The 20,977-nt window shown below is 40.4% G+C and overlaps 1 protein-coding gene across 3 annotated transcripts in view; it reads right to left on the bottom strand.

Moving 5' to 3' along the window:
- EXOC4 (exocyst complex component 4) overlaps positions 1–20,977 on the bottom strand; it is a 417,970-nt gene that overhangs the window by 376,189 nt on the left and 20,804 nt on the right. For all 3 annotated transcript variants that reach the window (XM_050900532.1, XM_050900548.1, XM_050900541.1), the window contains exons 2-3: positions 18,767–18,956; positions 15,416–15,610 (exon numbers count right to left, since the gene is read on the bottom strand). In XM_050900532.1, coding sequence (XP_050756489.1) covers positions 15,416–15,610; positions 18,767–18,956 — 385 coding nt within the window. The remainder of the gene's footprint in view (positions 1–15,415; positions 15,611–18,766; positions 18,957–20,977) is intronic.

Below are 20,977 nucleotides of genomic sequence, written 5' to 3'. Positions count from 1 at the left end.
GACTGATAATGGAATAGCAGCCTTTTTCAGAGAACCTGAAAATGAGATGTACAGAAGAGAACTACAACTGGTTTCAAGAAAAAGCACCTGAGGGTCCTTCAAGCTTCTTTCTTACACCCGCCTGGCTTAGCTAAATGGAAATGTGTGATTTTTTTTTTTTTTTTTTCTTTTTTCTGAGGGTGGGAGCTCAGGGGTAGATAATGGCATTGTGTTTGAGTACCTGGACACAAAGATAATTACAAGACAGACAGCTCTCCAACATTTTTCTTTTGGCAGGGGTTGGGGCGTGGAAAGGAGCTACAGCAAGAGAAAAGAGCTGGAAGGTGAATCAGACAAAAATCTTGTTATTCTTCTTTAAAAAGCTGATTTACCATGAGCAAATAGTACCAAAAGAAATGGTAGGTAATCCCCACCACCACTTCTTTTTTATTCTTTTTTTTTAATCTCTGAAAAGTCTGTCTCTCCCATTGAAAGCCGCACTTAATTAAATACAAAATAACTGTATTTAGTCAAATAATAATTAAAATATTGGCCTGGATTACAATAGAATTTGGCTTAGATAATCTGATAGTTATTTCTGATGTTAAAATCTACTTATCTATATCTACTTATTATTGTACTTATTACCTACAATAATAAGCAGTGACCCTTTAGAAAATAAGGCTCAATGAAACAAGCCTGAAAAAAGAGCTCTGCTTTGTATGAGCTAAAAATTGCAAGTTTATAGAAAATAACCATGGCACCAGAACCATTATGCAGCTTGTTTAAAGGTCACAGTCAGTTTATAGTAGGGCTTAATTGCCTTAAAAAGAAAATGTAGCTAAACATTTGCCTATCGTAACATCCAATTTGGAAGGTTTTAATTTAGCATTTTATAACAAACTAGAACCTAAGTACTAGCAAGATATTTGTTAAAATTCTTCTTTCTTTCATGACTTTGGCCAAAGTTTTCCAATCTGTTTGCAGTTAAACCTACATTTTCAACAGTATTTTAGTTTTCCAAAAAGCATAGTAAAATAGATGTGAAAAGGAAAAAGAGGAACTTTTTTTTTTAATTCTAGACCTCCACAATCCTGGAAGTCTATGAGCAGAGATAAAATTAAAGCCCTCAACTAGGTGTTTCTTCAGGGCAAAAAACCAGAATAATGGTTGTTCAAACTAGAAAACCTAACGCTTTCTGGCTGGGATACCAGCCTATTCTGAGTTCAGACAACAGATATGAAAACATAAACCAACAACTGAGAAAGGTTAAAAGAAAACAACGTGGTAGGTCACAATTTGAAGAAAAAGTCAAGTCATACACAAATGCAGTATGACAAAAAGAAAAAAGCTGAACCCTCTGAATAAAACAGCAAATAAACAGCAGCAACCTAGAAGGTTTCAGCTGCCTTGCTGGATGAATAAAGACAATGCTGACATTTAAAAGGAGGAGAATTGATCTACTGCTTTTACAAGGAACTTGCTTTCAAAAGGTACAGGAAAGGAAAATGACTAAAAAATGGCTTAAATGTGTGTAGCCAGATGTAAACAAACAGTTCACTGTATTCAATTTGCACCTGACTTGTGTGAGATAAGGATCTAACCTGAAAAGTTTGCTTAAGAAAGAGGAAGGTACTCACACTCCAGCTGTTGGGACTTTGCACCAGGCAAAAAGGCAGAATACCTACAAATGATGGTCTCTATTCAAAGAATTTAACATGTGATAAATTTAAGAGCAGATGATGCAGTAGAGGACTGATCCTCCAACCTTCTAACACTGCAAATGTATCTAAGGGATGCTGAATTACACATGACAAGGAATTTTCCAACGGGTTGTTTTGGTTTGGGGTGGCACATGGCACCCCTGTTCCAACATATTTAAAGAAACCAGCAACTGCAAGTGGCTGGAGACACGCTCTTGGAGAGGGACCACTCTGAGGGACTGTGGCATGGGGGTGACCCACGCTGGAGCAGGGACACCCTCAAAGTGACTGCAGTTTGTGGGTGACCCACATCAGAGCAGGCACTCTAAGGAAAAGTGTAGCAGACAAAAACCTGAAAAACCAAAGTGCTGCAGAGGAAACGAGTAAGAAGCAGAGCAGCAGAAAGAAACTCTTACAGATGACACCCTTCATCTGTATGTGCCATCCATGACACAGATGACTTTCTGTGCCACCCATCACCTTATCAGAGGAACTGCGACAGATTGAGCATAAGCCATGGAAAAAATAAGTTCAGAAAAGGGAGGGGAGTAAAGGTGTTGGACTTAAATTGCACCTGGAGAAAGAAAACGTGTTTACTTAAGTGTCTTTTGATTGTGTTCTCTTTTTTCCCCCACCTCAAAACCCAAATCACTGATCAGAAGTTTGTGGTAACTAGCAATAAATTAAGCACGAGTTCCCAAAGTCGAGGCTGTTTTGCCTGCAAAATTCCCACGTTTTCCATGGATGATGGAGAGAATCACAGTATCACAGAATAGTTGAAGTTGGTCCAGACCTCTGGAGGTCATCTGGTCCAACCTCCCTGCTCAAGCAGGGCCACCCAGAGCCAGCGGCCCACCACCACGTCCAGATGGCTTTTGAATATCTCCAAGGACGGAGGTGCCACAACCTCCCTGGGCAACCTGGGCCAGCGCTCGGTCACCCTCACAGTAACAAAGTGGTTCTTGGTGTTCAGAGGGAACCTCCTGTGTTCCAGTTCATGCCCATTGCCTCTGGTCCTGTCACTGGGCACCGCTGAACAGAGCCTGGCTCCGTCCTCTTTGCACCCTCCCTTCAGGTATTTATACACATTGTTAAGATCCCCCTTGAGCCTTCTCTTCCCCAGGCCGAGCAGTCCCAGCTCTCTCAGCCCTTCCTCACAGGACAGATGTTCCAGTCCCTTCATCATCCTTGCGGAAGGGGCTAATATCCAGAAAGCAGAAGACTGTTGAGTACTTTGAGCCTCCACTGCTGAAAACATGTAATGAGTAACTGATTAAGCCTGCTTTTAAACTGCATTTATATTTTTTAATTAGAAGCTTGACGTAAGTCTTATCAAGTAAGCCTGTATTTCATCTGTAAATTTGCTCAATATTTTGGTTGCAAGGTGAATCAAGATGAAGCTGAAAAGTTACTGCCTTTGAGGGTGGGACAGCCAAATAATGGGAGACGTGGAAAACTTGCACCCAAGCTGCACTTCAGAAACCCAAAGATTGGGAGTTGTCTGCTACCAAACTGCCACAGGCCAGTGTACAGCATAGTGTGAATTGGTATCAAGACAAACCAGTGAACATGGGCTAGCTAAGATGACCCTGAACTTAAAGAACACCCAGATGGTCCCAAAGCAGGGAGCCTTTAGCTAAAAAGCATGGAAAATATGAAAAGCACACAGATCAAAGATAGCTATTCCTGACTGCCTCCTTCCCCTTAAAAACAGGAAAAGGAGAAAAGGTACACAGGATGTGAGGATTAATGAGTAGCTGTAAAACACTGATGATGAACAGTACCGAGTGTTGATTAACATACTACATATTAAGATGATGGAAGAAATTACTACCAATTTTGTTCACCTTTAAACAGTCTTGTAAGAATCAACAAGCTAAATGCAAACAAAGAGCTATAGAAGACTGAGGACTAAAGAAGACGATTTCTTTGCAATATTTTGGAAATAGCTGAGGTCACTCCCCTTCTTGAGATAAAAGGATTTGCTGACCAGATGATGCAGAAAGGGGGAGACTGATGCAGATGACTGAAGCAGAAAGGAGGAGAAGTTTGAAAGATTCTGAGCTATACACACACAAGAAAGTGCTCAGGCTACAAGAAAACAGCTCATCCTGAGATAAGTAGTCAGTGTAAGCTTATTTGATGGGGGAAGGACAGGGAAAATGTACATATAGGAACAGGGTAAAATGGTTACTTTTTGTTTGTGGCGTTTGTTTTCTCTTAAACATAGCACCTTATATTAAGATTCCCACCAGCACACTCATCAACATTACTGAAATGCAGCCACTTCTACAAAAGGAGGCAACAAGCAGCCAGCACATGGCACAGTGCCCAACAGCAAGAAAGTATATATGAAGGCTGAGTAACACAATTCTTTTTTAATGCTTTAACAGAGCAGAAGAGTGTTTCCCAGAGAATCAAATTCCATCAAGCCAAACTCCACAATTTTGCTTTCTAAATCAATCATCCCATCTAGTCTCACCTATTTTTTTTCCCCTGAAGAGAAATTTCAATGTTATCAGTTACAAGTATGGAGAAGGTCTACTAGATGACACAGCCATTTCCCTACCACTATAGTACTGCCTTAAGTTATATTTTACAAAAGTTACTTTTATATCTCTTGCTAGTAAGACTACTGCTCCTACTTTAGGAAAATGTTAAAGCAAACCTGTTATAAATACATTAACACAAAGCGCAAATGTCCTTTATTTTTCTTAAGTGACTGGCAATGACCCAACCTAACTTACTGTTTTCCTCTACAAACTTTAAAATATTTATAAAATTATGTTCCTCGCTTGGTGTCCTTTACTCCAGCTACATAAATTTAATTCTTTCGAATTTGCCTTAGTCCTGTCACCCATCAATCATTCTACTTCCTCCTCCACTCACTGTAATTCATCAATGTCTTTCTAGTAATAAAGCGCTGAAAGCGAAAGCAGTGCTCAAGGAACAGAGTAGCTAAAAACCACGGAAAAGGATTATCCAACTGCTCACTTGGACTTTAATACAAAACACGAGCAATTTCAACAACAGCATGGTCAAATGACTTCCCTGAAACGGGAAAGTCAGAGTATCTGTCAGCATCACAGAATTGCCTGAGACTTTTTCCATTACAGTGACAACTCGATGGAAATGAGACATGTATTGCCCCAGTACCTGTGACAGTTGTGTGCCTTGAACCCTCAGTAGCTCCTGGGCAATCAGATGAAATTAGCAAATCAAAGATTCAGTATCATCTACAAGAAGCACGTCAGACAGGCCAGCTACAGACCTCATTGCCAAAGGACAGCGTTGAAGCCAAAAGTTTCAATCGGTGCAAAAAGTGACAGGGACAAATTCAAGGAAGAAACATTTATTGAGTGCTATTCAACACAAAAGACATCAGCTTTTCCGTCAAAAGCTGCATATTACGAAGTGCTGGAAGCTCACAGAGCGCTTTGGGAAAGGACTGCTTGCTCTGTCCTCACTCTCCCTTCTAAACACCCTCTGCGTCAGACACAGTATTGGCCTCAGACCACCTTTGGTCTGACCTTGTACAGACATCTATATTAAATCTCACTGGAGCACTGTCATGGACTAGCAATACAGTTGCAGGTATTGTGAAGGCAGCAAAAATAATAAAAAAGGCTTTTCCTTCCAGTTTTCATTTCCATAATTTTTTGTCTCTTGATTTCATGCATCCTCATTTAGTCTTAATTGCCATTAAGAAAAGTGGGTTTTTTCAGGACCATCTCTGTCCCAAAAGTCCTCTGTATGAATGACGTATAGAACAATGAGGTCCTAATACATTAAAGTAAAACATCAGGATTTTCCTTTCAATACAAACCTGCAGTTTCCCAAATTGATTCTCTTGCTGTCTTCAAGATGACATTTAAAATTTTTTACGCTCCCTGTGTCCCATATCTCTGTTGTTAAAGAAATCTTTAACTCCTTTCAATTAACTCCTCAACTATTAATTTACTAACTTTTTTTTATTACAGAATTCATAAAATCACAAAAGGTAATATTAAACCGTAGTGTAAGACAACCATTGCCTCCTTCTTAAACAGGCACTCTGTCCATGTATCTTCATTTAATGAGCTGTTCAGCCTAAGTCTTCCTCTAGGTCTCCATGACAATGCTTCTTCTATCATGGGATTTTGAAGGTTACTTCGTAGCATTATGCCAACATTACCAGACATAAATCAGTTTACTTCAGCGGAAAACTTCTGGGTTAAATTCACCCCAAATGTTTCAAATGCTTTACTAAAAACTGAATTTATTATACCTTCTCACCCACTATTCACTAGCTTTAAAGCTGCATTTTTAAAAATGCAATCAGATTTATCTAGATTATTTTATATTGTCCCATAACCCGATCTATCTTCAGCAACTTCTCTTGGTGTTTCTTCCAATATTTTACTATGGACAGAATTATGTCTGTGCAATCCAGAGTTTAAAAAAGAATTCATGGAAAGACCAGTGATTATTGCAAAAACAAAAGCTGTATTCAAAGTGATAAAAATGTAAATGTCTCACAGAATGAAGTCCATAGCGTACCTTAATAATAAAAATTACCAACAGCATAAATAGCAAAAGAAATACTAACCTGAAGGTATGTAATAGACTAGGTTCATGAGTTAAAAAGGAAGCAAACGTAAACTAAGCCACAAAACTCTCAAGCTGTTCGGAGAGCACTCCCAAGAAAGGATTACATAAAAAAATAATAATTATTATCATTAAATGGCAGGAGCAATTGCCTGAAGCAAAGAACTTCTCATCACTGCATCTACACTATAATCAGGAAGGATTAAATTTCATGTTCAGAAATGCCCATTCCCAAAAGCATAGATCATAACGTTACAGATGCCTCTCCCTTTCATTAAGGACAGCGTCTTGTCGAGTAGCTGTGGCTTACTTTCACCATAAAAAGATGCTAGACACCTCTACACCACCTTCATTACAGCATGTTTTCTTATTTAATAAACTTTCATCAGCTTAAATGAATGGTTGTTATTAGCAGAGCTAACAGCCACACAAGAATACTCTAGAGAGGTATCAATGCTTGTTGGTGCATTAACTAAGAGCAGAGGGGCTGAGGTCAAGCACGTGTCAATGCAAATGAAGCAGTATTAGGCACGAACAGTTTAATGCAATACACTGCCTCAGATAATGGAAATTACAGGATAAAAAGAAGGAGATAAAGTTATTGATAAGTATACTAATGGAAAAAATGATAAGATGTTTCAAAGGGAAAGAAACCCTCCACTTTCTAATGTCTTTTAACGTAGCCTAGCAAGTTTATTTAAAAAAAGAGATCAGAAAACAGAACTTAAAAAAGAAAAAAGGGAAATATACAGAAAAGAGGTGAAAAAGTTCTAACAATATGGAGTACCAATGCTTCTCATATAAGGAACTTAGAAGTACTCTACCAAACTTTATTACTTAAGCTTTACAATGCTCCTTGAAGGCAGACAAGTAATACTAATAAACCCTAGCACCTGAGTAAAGGTACAGTATTTTAAATGAATGAGAAGCAGACAGAAGAAAGCTCATGATTTCCATGCTTATGGGTGAATCACTAGAACATATCGCATGCATACATCAACTTAATAAAAACAAAGCTGCCTTCTTTCTCTTTCATACCTCAACCATACAGCTAACAGAAATCACGAGGTTTCCCAATCATTAAAAACTAATACAAAACAGTTCCTTTAAGCATAAACACTTATACACCTCAGTAGGTAATCTGAAATGAGACACAACCCTTGAGATGTCAGCTTCCCAATTCTGTTTTCTAAAAGACTTCTTTGTAATCAATAAGGTCAACAATGACAAGACACAATGTTAGCTGGGGAAAGACTTCAAGGCAAGAAGTATTGAGAAAATATTATTATTTTTGTAATTCAGAAGAAAGATAACTTCAAGCAGGGCCAAAATTTAAATTTTGTAATAAAAGCATTTCGATGGAATCCCAAACCAACAAGTCTCTTATTTCCATTTATGGCATTAATTCCAAAATATAAAACCGTTCCGCAGCAGTACCTGAATCCCAGCTCTGCAATAAGAAATGCAGAAACAAAATGAAAGACTGTTTTTATTGATTTTCATTGTTCCAGCTGAAAGGCAGACAGTAAATAAAATGCATACTGAGAACTGCGTTGCAATTTTTTTTTATTTCATTTCATTATTCCAGACTACTTACAGTCTAAGAAGTCTGCTCACTACACAGTACTTTTAATTCAAAGACTCTCCTCGTGCTGTACTGAGGAAAGCCACAGGTAGCAGCTACATTCAAGTAACAAACATTAAAAGTCTCAACCGTGCCCAGGGCTACAAACATCCAGTGTTTTCTGGGAAGACATTAATCACTCCAAATGCCTTCATAGAGGATTAACACGAAGTGCACAGAAATGCAGGGGACACTGTTATCGAGTAGGACACATTCATTATGGTATGAGCAAGAAGAGGCCAAATACGTGCACGTGTACACACACACAGAGCAATACCCTCTCTTTGCTCCTGAGAAAACATTTCAGTATTTTAAGCTCCTTGTTTGACTCCCACTTCCCACAGCAAGTCAGGTTCCTTGTTCTCATACACTGTTCTCCAAAATATCTTTACCCATGCTTAGTCTCTCCTCTATTTCCTTTTCCTATGCCACCTCTCCCTTCTGACTGCCTGCCTCAGTAGCTTTATTATCATTTTTGCACAGCATTTCCACTTATTAAAACATCTTCGACTTCTGCCCTTGGTCTCACCTACTAAGTAGCCCAGTTGTGTTGTAAAGCCCCGCAGTTAAAAAAACAACCCACTTTTTTGTAAAATGCTTTGGCATGCAGACAATGGAGCTGGTCAGCATCTCCAGTTTAGACTGCTATGTTCCTGATATAAAGGTTACATTTTACAACAAAGTATTACTCTTCAAAAAAATAACCCAATACAGATCTTACAGTCTATGGAGCTGAGCAAAAATACATTCAATGCATCATAAGGATGCCGGAGGTGAATTCAGTATGCTTTAACTATGCTGCATCAGCACAATTGGAAATGACCTAATTTACCCACAAACCAATCTCCTCTCCTGTACAGTTGGATGCCACGGCAAGTACATTTAATTGAATGCAACAAAAATAACAGCCACTAACTCGACTCTAGAAACTGAACAAACTGGCAACAATGCAAATTTGCAGTAAGAAAGCAGTCAGCTCTGAGAAAAGCCTCATGCTATTATTCACTTCAGAAAGCAGAGCAGGAGACAAATATTATTCTTTCCCTGACATAAGGAAACTGAAATAGAAGTCCTTAACATTGAAAAAGAAAGAAAAGTAGGTGTTGGAGCATTCCCCGGCCTACTTCTTGAGAAACAAACTACTGTCACTTCAGCTTTGTATTTCCTGAGACAAAGACACACAGGCTAAAGGAGAAGGATGTGCTCATGAGTAACACACACACGCACATCAGTTCCTCGCTCTGTAACACAAGGAAGTGTTAAGTTAAACTTAAGTGAAGACTAGTCAGAGGGCTCCACACTTCCTTCTTTCCACCTTCATTCTTCCTTCTTGTTGTCCCCCTAATAAGAAAAATTTCAACTGGAAATAGCAGTTATCCTCACTCCTATCCTATGGATGTATTTCTGCAGTTTCATGGTGTTTTGTTACCCACAATCCCACCCCAAAGGAACTGTACTGCACTAATAAATCGAGTTCAGAGTACGTTGTGCTGGTTTTGGCTGGGGTAGAGTTAATTCTCTTCATAGTAGCTAGTATGGGGCTATGGTTTGGATTTGTGCTGAAAATAGTGTTGATAATTCAGGGATGTTTTCGTTATTGCTGAGCAGTGCTTACCCAGAGTCAAGGCCTGTTCTGCTCCTCACCCCACCCCACCAGTGAGGAGGCTGGGGGTGCACAAGAAGCTGGGAGGGGACACAGCCGGGACAGCTGACCCCAGCTGCCCAAAGGGATATTCCATACCATAGGACGTCATGCTCAGCATATAGAGCTGGGGGGATGTTTGGAGTGATGGCATTTGTCTTCCCAAGTAGCCGTTACACACGAGGGAGCCCTGCTTTCCTGGAGATGGCTGAACACCTGCCTGCCCATGGGAAGTGGTGAATGAATTCCTCGTTTTGCTTTGCTTGCGTGTGCGGCTTTTGCTTTACCTATTAAACTGTCTTTATCTCAACCCACGAGTTTTCTCACTTTTACCCTTCTGATTCTCTTCCCCATCCCACCGGAGGCGGGGTAAGCAAGCAGCTGTGTGGTGCTTAGTTGCTGGCTGGGGTTAAACACAGAGAGTTTCATGGTCTATTGGAATTAAAAGATTTTTTAAAAAGCTCTATATACTTTGACAAAGTGGTGTTAGTTCATTAAAATTGCAAAGTTAGACACATAAAAGCCAGGAAATGCAAAGAAAGTAGCCTAAGCAATTTTCATTTAATCGTATTATGATATGACCTTTAATTACTTGATTCAACAACATTTCTTTCTTCAACTGTTTTTAGCATTTCATCTCTTAGATTATTTAAACAAATGGAAAATATTAATGTCTCCCTACGGGTACTTCATGGGTCAACAGTAGAGCCAGAACAATCAGATCAACACCACACACTTCTACAATACTTGAGTTAATTAAGTAACTGCTAGGCAGAGCATACTGCCCTTCAATACACAGCCCAGTGCTGGGGGAGACTAGACACGGAACTGCTTCCTCCAAGCAGGAATCCTTCTGTCCTTGCCCACTGCTGCCCAGCCTGCTGTGTGCCCTCTGCTTCAAGTTCTGGCTTGGCTATACCATTGTGTAGTACATCTAAAACATCTCTTCTAGAAGAATTTGGATTCCTGCCTTCCAGCAACCAAGCTCGTGCTTCCAGGCCAAGTGCTAGCTATACCCCCAACCCCAACTTGCCTCTGCCACCAGCTCTGCTGCTCTCCCTTTTGGAGACTGCCCACTGCCTTTTCTTAGGCAGCTCCTTCTGCATTAGAATTCCCCTATCAGCACCTGATCATCGAATCATAGAATCATTTAGGTTGGAAAAGACCTTTCAGATCATCAAGTCCAACTGCAGACCTAGCACTGCCAAGTCCACCACTAACCCATGTCCCTAAGTGCCACGTCTACACGTCTTTTACATACCTCCAGGGATGGTGACTCAACTGCTTCCCTGGGCGGCCTGTTCCAATGCTCAATAACCCTTTCAGTGAAGAAATTTCTCCTAATATCCAATCTAAACCTCCCCTGGCACAACCTGAGGCCATTTCCTCTCATCCTATCACTTGTTACCTGGGAGAAGAGTACGACACCCACCTCGCTACAACCTCCTTTCAGGTAGCTGTAGAGAGTGAGAAGGTCTCCCCTCAGCCTCCTTTTTATGTTTTATGTTAAGCTGAAAATACGCACATATGCGTGCATGTGCACTCAGTTGCCACATAATTGCTAAAAGTAACATTCAGTTTTATGTGTGTGAAAAAACAGATCCTTTACAGAAAAACATACAAACTTAAACTTTAAAAAAGTATATACAGAAATTGAAAATAACTGAAATGTGTTTGATCTCTAACAGGAGTTCTATCTGTTCCGGACCTCCTAATTTCTCCAAAGCTTCACAATTCAAAGGAGTTTGGAACTAGGTTCTTTTGACACAAACTGCGTAAGGTGCAATTACAGAACAGCAAACCTGATCCTACCAGCTCTGCTCACCGGAGTGTGTATTATCAAGATGCTGGAGGAACACAGAACATGAATACATGATATTTGAAGCTCATCTGTGCTACTCTAGATGGATACAGAATCAGAAACAAAAAAGCTGCCACTTAAAATTTTTAACTTCATACAAATGTAAGCTGTCACAAAATACCTCTGCATTGTGTTCATACCACTGGGAAAAGCTGCCATTCTTTTATTAACAATTCTTCCCAGCATTACTCAGTCATTGCACATTAGAACCAGCAGCTGGAGAGTTTTGAGTGATAATGAAACCTGTAACAAGCCATCTTTTCCAAACAATAAGGGAATTAAAATTTCAATTTAAATGCAGAGGTTTGAAACACGCTTCAGTGGCAAAATTACTTCAATTAATGTGAGTGGAATACAAAGAACAGACTGCAGAAATGTGATGCAGCAACCAGAAATTATGCCATTAGAGTGCTTGCATCAACCTAACATGACGACTGCAAAGGTCTAATTTCGACTGTACATATCACAAGGCTACAGGCAACAATATTAATCAGTGCTCCAATTTCAATGTGAGGGATACAAGCTCCTTGTCAGATCGCTTTGGGCTTTTTATAAGCCATGAGCATCTGTTTACCTTGAGGAATGAAAAAAAAGGACAGAGAGATCTATATACACTCTGCACCCCTGACAGTTTAGTAATTATTTTACATAATATTCATATCATATAAAAGGAGAAAGGAATTATCCTGCAGCCAGTGAGTGATTACAACATCACAGTCTTGCAGAGGCAGCATTAACAGAAGATGGCAAAAGTCAATGAGCCTACAGTGATTTTTGTCTATGAAAAAGCTCCAAGTGCAGGTAGGTTACTATTTCTTTATTACAGGTACACTTGTCTTCAAATGAGAATTGCAAGTGTCATTGAACGGCTGGAACAGCGTGTTCAGTTTCCACTTGAAGTTTCTCTGCATTCCTTGCTATATTAAAAAAACCCAACAAACTAACATCTGCTTTTTATATCATTATCATTTGATTTCTTAGAAAAGATAATCTATTCTGGGAAAAAAAACAACCAAACAAACAACAAAAACAGCATGGTATACTACAGAAGTCCGTACTTCAGTGAGGTCCAATATTGGCTCAATCTCATAGCCTTGGGCAACCTTACCTACACACACACATATGTGTGTATGTATATAAGTGTATATATAAAAAAACTGCACACACAATATATTGCAAACCAATAAGATATCACAAATACACATACTGCAAACCATTTCTAAAGCATATTATGTGATAAATCCTAAGTGTTGTTATTTTTCTTCTTACACTTCCTATCTTATACTCCAGATAGGAAATTAATTGCTTTTCTGGAATTTCCTTCTGAAAAAAACTTTTTTGAATTTATTAAAAAAACAAAACGAAAAAAACCAAACAAAAAAACACAACCAAGCAAACTGGCAGGTCCATCAGTAAAAGAAAGCGCCAACATTTCAACTGATACTGATGCTAACTCTGAATACCGTGTTTTTCCCCCTACACTGAATGTCCTTAATTTACATCTACTTCTTTATCTCCCATAATTGAAAATATCAGATGAACACCACCCTCCAATTTCCTGTATCAGAAACCTGACAAAAGTTTTGGCAAAACCTGACTGCCCTCTTCTCATATATGCTGCCTCAAGTCATTGCATTGCTGATCTGTTTTCAGGAATTCTAATAGGTTTTACATAACATTTTATAAAGTATTATAAAAATTCCACTCTACATTACACAACAGAAATGGATACATTACCCATCGCAGATGGCTTACAATACAGTGGGAAAGATACAAGACAACAGTTCATGTCGGAAGGACAGTGAGACTCTAAGGAGAATAAGATTGAGAGGGTTCCTGGAAGATGGTTTTAAAAAGGAAGAAAGGGAAAACTGTCACCAGATTATAGAAAGACGATTGCACCAGGTGTGGCATGAAAACAGAACATGAGCAACAGAAAAAAAACAGGAAGGCGACGCCAGAGTGAAATCAGATGAGAGGATGTGACAGCAACAACAAAAATCCAGATAGGGTTACACGTGCCACCAGAGAAAGGGATGAGGAGACTGACATCAAACTGTTGAAAATGTTTCAGAGAGAATAAGGTCAGTTTTAGACAGTCATATTTAAGGTTAAAACGAGATAAAACAGAAAGAAGGAAATTAAAGTTCAAGTCTGGGCTCTAGGAATATGAGGTGACAACACTACGATTTCCAGCTCTTTATCCTGTTGAATAATGACTTATTAAAAAGAAGTGAAGATGCACAGCTAAGAGAAATACAAAAGATAGTAAAGTTGAAAAAAAACAATAACAAAGGAAGGCAATGAAAAGATTTCCTTAAAGGCATTCTCTGGCAAACACAAAGAGAAATATGAACAGACAGACTTCCTTTGCCTTCACTTTTGAATCACAGACTGCTTAAGGTTGGAAAGGACCTCTAGAGAACATCTAATCCACCTCCCTGCTCAAGCATGGTCACCTAGAGCCAGTTGCCCAGGACCACATCCAGTCTGGTTTTGAAGTTTTCCACCAATGGAGACTCCACAACCTCTCTAGGCAACGTGTTCCAGTGTTCAACCATCTTTACAGTAAAAAAGTGTTTTCTTACATTCAGATATAATTTCCTATGTTTCAATCTGTGTCCACTGCCTCTTCTGTCACTAGGCACCACTGAGAAAAGTCTGGCTCTGTTTTCTTTGCACCCTCCCACCAGACACTTACAACCATTGATAAGATCTCCCTGAGGTTTCTCTTCTCTAAGTGAAGCTGTCCCAGCTCTCTCAGCCTCTCCTTATATGCGAGATGCTCCTGTCCCTTAAGCATCTTTGTGATCCTTCACTGGACTCAATCCAGTAACTCCATCTCTCTCTTATACTGGAAAGCCCAGAACCGGACTCAGCACTCCACATGTCAGTCCTGAGTAGAGGGGAAGGATCACCTCCCTTGTAAAGTTTTTAATTACTGGTGGAAGACAGTTCCAGGAAAGAGAGGACTGGAGCCTGGTGAGGAAGTGTGCTTGTTAAGTTTAGAAACAAGAGAAAAAGAAAACAGGATTGTTATTAGAGAAGTTCAGGAAACTTCTACCTTCACCACAAGATTGGAATTGAAAGGTATGGTTATAGAAGAGATGGAACTGAAGAGGAAAAACACTTGAAGGGAGGGAGAAAAAAGATGGAAAAAAGAGCTGGAAATAAGTAGAAAGGATCAAGAGTCCCGGTAAAAGACCTAGAGGAAGACAACGAGAAGCAAAAACACCTAGAATAGAATCATAGAACCATTTAGGTTGGAAAAGACTTTAAGGTTATTGAGTCCAACTGTAGAAAGGCAGAGTCAGGGGAATCCCGGAGAGTTACAAGACTGCAGAAAAACCCGTACATCAATGAGCCTGGGGGATTTGGGAGAGCTTGGGTCAATATGAAGGGGGGAAGATACTTTAGGGCAATGCATGCAAATAGGCCAGGCTAGGTTTTGGAAGGCCCTGGAGCTGGTGGTTGTGCTGCTGTTCTTTCACCTAAATGGTGAAACAGTCTCCCCTCTGAATAATGACCAAAGTTGTGAGTGTGTTCTGGGAGATGAAATAGGAGAGAAACAGGGTAGTTCCTCCATAACAAAAGTGGGTTTGAAATAATTGATAAGATATAAAGAAAGAAGATGATACAGGCAGGTGTCTGGGAAATTAATTTTAAAATAAAGCACCAGGTTGCAAAAGCGGAAGGAAATCCTATGTGCAGATCAAATGGGTAAAGAACTAGATGGTTACAGAAATCATCAGGATCAGGACATGTAAACAGGTAAAGACAGCCCTGAAAGACAAGAGCTAACCGAACAGGATGAGAGACTGTGACCCTACGTCCAGTCAGGAAGGATCAAAACAAAACCAAACAGAAATTCCAGTACAAGAAAGCAGCAAGTGACAGAAGAAGAAACTAAGCAGGAAAAAAAGCAAAAAATAACACAGACAGCAGATCTGCAGATGATCAGACAGCTGACCCGTGAGTTTCTGGTGGGTACTGGCCCAGCACAAGGTACCACATCTTACCAGCATGTCTGTTGCTTTGAGGTAGTGCTTGCTGGCCATGCACTGTTCCAGCTTCTGAGGCACTTGCTTGATGTTCTCTATCTCATCCAGCAAATTCAGGACATGTTTGTGCTCAATCCCTTCAATCCACAGCTTGCGCAACTCATCCCGTTTGCAATGCAGCAGCATCTTGCATGATAGCAGATTCTCCTTCACCTACAAGCAACGTGTCAAAAGATTAATTAAATCTGTCCCTGTAACTGGCACTTCTAACACAGATCAGCCCTGTCCCACATTTACTTTATTAGGAATTCCAAAAATATCACAAGACTATAACCAAATCCAAGTTCCTTAAAATTTCTGGTTATTCCTTTAGCTGAAGGGAAACACATAATACAAACAAACCAGAACTGCTTTCATAGTGAAATGTTTTTTAGTACAAGTTTTGTACCACTAGTGAAAATTTAACTGAAGTATCATAACATGAACAAACGCAGGATCCTATTAACCATGACCAAAGACTTATTTGCACATTTTCCAAAAATCAATTCAGTATTTTGGCATACAGCAAGAATCCAATTTTCAGTGAAAGCAAATAAGCCACTACTAATTTTTCTGCTGTAAACGTTTTCCATCTGCCTATTAAATCTTTTGGCACATCTCCTCCTTTCTTCAAGTTCGGTGTCCATTTCTTGAAACCTGACTATCTAAGAGTACAACCATTTTCCTAATACCTTGAGCAATACCAATTTTTTTTTTTTTGTAAGACATATGGTTTCATCAGAACAAACAGCAGTTAAGATACAGTTCAATTCAGCATTTCCATTATTTATCAAGGCCATTACATCACCCAGAGAAACACCTTGGTGTTTGCCATTCAGTTGGTTTTCGAGCCTCATGCCATCCTCTGTAAGTGGCAAAGTCTCTACTATTCTACCCCATTCAGGAAATATCAACAGTTTTCTTCTCCATTCTTTCTGCTCAAACGCACAGCCTGCATTCCCTGCTTTCAGGTTCTCCCAATATCCTCTGGTAAGGTCAGTATAACCTAGCTTTTCTTGCATAATGCAAATCAATAATACATATTAAAATGTGGAAGCAATTAGCAACCCAGCTTCACACATTGCTTTCACACTACTCTTGTTTTTGTGATAAGTTATGAATACTTAGGGTCCAACCTTTTCTCAGGCTGAACTCTCACTGAATTACACATGAAGAGAGACTCTCAGAAGTAGGCCCTTCAATTTATTTTTAAATAATGAGCCTTCAAAGCACTCCAGAAATCCCACTTCAGCTGCACATTCTCCTACCTTGTCCATCTAAAGGCAGTTAAAAAAAAAACCCACATGCGAAAAACATAGATGGACCAAAATACAGACAAACGGTAAATAATAATAGCTACATAAAACAGCCTCCATCCCGAGTCAGAAGAGACTAAGATTTCAATACAGTAACATTGCACTCTGAAACAGCCTTCTGAAAAGAATAACACAGAAAAATCCTCAGCCAACAGAAAAGCTAATGTAAGAGTGTCATAACTTGCTGCAAAAGCAGAGGCAAACTAAAATGCATACAGAGTTCATTTCAGACTTAATCCCTGTTCAATACCTTAATTTAAAATGTTTCACTGACCCAGCACACCATCATCAGTGGACTGCTGTTACAGAGAGCCAAATTAGGTCAGTAAAACAATCATGGGGCTAGAAGGAATCTCACAAGACATTCCTACTCCTGTCCTTGCAAGAAAGAAGATCAACTATATCTACATTTGGGAGCAGGGGAAGGAGCGAACAGCAAATCTTTAAGAAAGAACCTCCCTTTGGTAGACCCAATTGTTTCTACTTCATAATTCAGTTTTACAGTGGTAACACCTCTAAAGCTAGATTCAAACCCAAGCCCTTCCCAGCAGGAATTCATACAAGAATTGACTACAAAAAGTAGATACACAGAGGGATCTGGACTACCTATCACTTCCACGATTCCTAATGCAAGTAAACGTCTGTGCGTTCATCCACCTTTCTCAAGAGGGGAACATCAAAACAAAGTCTCATAGCGTAATACAGATTGATGACAAACCAGATCTGGGGCCTCCCATGAGATTAGGTCAAAGCTACTTCAATACATATTGACCAAAACTAATAAGAAAACTTAAATATCAAAAGGTCCTTCACCCTTACAGTCATTCTTCTAGGTGGGACCAAAAGGTCACACCCCTATATGTTTGGTTTGACCTCTGCAAAGCTTAGTATACTGTGTGAAAATAGGCCACTGGCTACAGTTTATTCCAAATTTAGTGCAATTGATCTCTGCTTTCAAAGTGCTGAGCTTTGTACATAAATCCTAGAATGAACTCTTACCCTTGGAAAGCATCAGAACGGCCTCATTTTCTTTGAAAATGCTAAACGAATTTTAAAAGCCAGAAGGGTCAGTATATAGCCCCAGAAGGGTAAAAGCCTACTGCTCCTGAAGCACTGCTGTGAAAGGTTTTAAGATGAGACCTCCACAGAGCCAGGAAAAAAACCAGAATAAATTTGGTGCCTAGTTTGCAAAGTTTAGGTATAGCAAACTACACAGGAAGTAAAAGATAGGACAGGAGACGAAGGAACTAATGTATTGCTGCAGGGAGAGAGCAGATGGAACAAGTCCACAACAAAGAGTGCCAGAGTTATTTACTGGCACGCTACTGAAGTGTGAGCACTCAAAATACAGAAAGATACCGGGGCACAGAGTTCATGTACATTCACACAACAGAACTGAGTTTGGAAATAGCACCAAAATTCATATTCTCTGAGCAAAAAGCAAGCTGATGAATCACCCAGACTATTTAGGAGGTGGTTGGAGGCCAACATATCAAAACATGAACAGATTAGATGGAAAAGTGTTAGCTTAGCAGCCCTTAGACTTCAAAAACCTGATAGCAACATGCCCAGACAATAAATGAACAGGGGGCACCACAAAGCTTTGCGCTTCATATCCACCTCTCGTTTTGCTTTTTAATTACTTGTGTTCTCAAACAACAGAGAGATCCTATGGAAAATACGTTGCTAGTAAGATGTAGCCTGGGACCACTGTATTAGGACTGGATGGTCCGCTCCTAGTCATGCCACAGAGCAACCTGAAAATCAGGCCTAGTTCAGAATTAGCGGGTAACAGTGCTTTCTCAATTCATTTTTCAGTTCAGTTCAGGATGATGACAAGTAGCTGGAAAAAGGGAGAGAGAAATAAAAGATTAAGATGCTATCTGACAACATCACACTTCCAATAAAAGGACAGTACACAGGAAAAAGATAGAGGAGTTGCACAGACTGGTACCCAGAGTACACGCTATCAAGCAGATGCAAACACAGAAACACATGCAAAGCTAGACTTCACCTGTTTGATCTTGTTGCGCGAGTTGGTGATGCGTTCTGTGATGCTCTGGTACGTGCGGATCGCAGTGGTGAGCTCGGTGTAGTGCTGGACAATGAGCTCATCCAAATCCCGGTCACATTTCTCATAAGCTTCTTCCAGGCGGCCTTTCTCAGTCTCTCGGTCCTCAACATCATCACTGGTAGATAAAGTCCTAAGGACGAAAAGATTACAAAAATAGGGATATTTTGAAATTACCTATAAGGACAGAAAGCCTTTGCCTAAAAAATGCACTACCTACCGCAAACCAGTCACTCTTACTAGTCTGTATGCTTCATTGAGTGAAGCTTATTTCTGGTAAACGTGTCTGTCTGGTGTTCGGTAAAGAACAATGTACTTCAAGAAAATAAAAAAACATAAATATTGTGTTTTATTACTTCCCCAATTTTCAGATGCTTTGGAGTTTTCTTACTACACTACTGGATTTATGAAAACGGAAAGTTATCTATTAGTTATCACATTTTCAGAGAGTCATTAATATCGGCACAGTATAACATATGAAATCTATCCTGATTTATTACTTACAAAGAACCATAAAGAAGAAATTCTACTTTGGACTCAGGGACCAGTGCAACTATTTGTTAGAAGTGTTGCAGTTACTACTACTTACCTGCCAAAAGTACACTAGAGATAGAGATATCACAAGTACATGGAGAAATCCATTAAAAGCCTACCCATGCCTTCCAATAGTCAATCTGTTTTCAAAGGTACGCCACTACAGCAAAGAATTGTCACAGGCTCTTATTTCCACACACGCTCCAATTTATTGTAACTTCTGAGTAATATCATCTAGCAAGATTTTAATTTTTTTTTTTTTTAAATCAATGAAGTTTGATATTCCAACAAAACTGTTGAAAATTTAATGAAACTGGCACAGAAGACAAAAGCTTCTTGGTGTCAGTCCAAATTTCTACTCAAGAATCAACACAATCTTCGCTTTCTCCCTCTCTCTCCTCACCCCGCTCACCCTCTCCTCTTGAGACCCATCCTGCCACCGGATCCAGAAGCCCACACCTGGAATGACTCCATGGCACTACCGGAAAGACCCAGGAGACAGCAATAGCCAAAAAGATATGTCCTTATCCCCTACAGTAGGCAGCACTCAAAAAGTTGGTTTGTGCAAAAAAGGCATCCTGAATTTCCCTCTTCCTTTATCCTTGGAAGGGTAGCTATGGTCCATACAGGTTTCTGTTTTAAATCAGCAATATAGACATCGAAAACTGTATACTTCATGGTGAAAAAGAGAAAACTCATTTAGGATCATAGTAGTTATGACCTAAACACTGGCATATCACAACCTTAAGAACCAGCAGGGATGAATTCTATAGTGCTACTTCAGACAATTTTTGAACCACTTTAAAGAACTTATGAGAAAATAAGCAAAAATAAAGATATTTTAAAAAAAAAGCACTGCTGTATTGGGTTTGCGTGGCAAGGTTTTGGTAGTGGGGGGGGCTACAGGGGTGGCTTCTGTGAGAAGCTGCTAGAAGCTTCCCCTGTGTCCGATGATAAAGTTAATGCCAGCGGGTTCCAAGACGGACCCGCTGCTGGCCAAGGCCGAGCCCATCAGCAACAGTGGTAGCGCCTCTGGGATAACAGATCTAAGAAAGGGAAAAGAAGTTACAGGGGAGTAGCAGTTGCAGCCAGAGAGAGAGGAGTGAGAAGATGTGAGAGAAACAACTCCACAGACACCAAGGTCAGTGGAGAAGGAGGGGGAGGAGGTGCTCCAGGCACCGGAGCAGAGATTCCCCTGCAGCCCGTGGGGAAGACCATGGTGAGGCAGGCTGTCCCCCTGCAGCCCATGGAGGTCCACGGTGGAGCAGATCTCCACCTGCAGCCCGTGGAGGACCCCACGCCGGAGCAGGGGGATGCCCGAAGGAGGCTGTGACCCCATGGGAAGCCCGCGCTGGAGCAGGCTCCTGGCAGGAGCTGTGGCCCCGTGGAGAGAGGAGCCCAGGCTGGAGCAGGTTTGCTGGCAGGGCTTGTGACCCCGCGGGGGACCCACGCTGGAGCAGTCTGTTCCTGAAGGACTGCACCCTGTGGAAGGGACCCACGCTGCACCAGTTCGGGAAGAACTGCAGCCCATGGGAAGGACTCACGTTGGAGAAGTTCGTGAAGCACTGTCTCCCGTGGGAGGGACCCCACGCTGGAGCAGGGGCAGAGTGTGAGGAGTCC

This window comes from Gymnogyps californianus, chromosome 1 (genome assembly GCF_018139145.2).
Source record: "Gymnogyps californianus isolate 813 chromosome 1, ASM1813914v2, whole genome shotgun sequence".
In the NCBI taxonomy this organism is placed as follows: Eukaryota; Metazoa; Chordata; class Aves; order Accipitriformes; family Cathartidae; genus Gymnogyps; species Gymnogyps californianus.
This window is presented reverse-complemented; position numbering and strand designations above follow the sequence as displayed.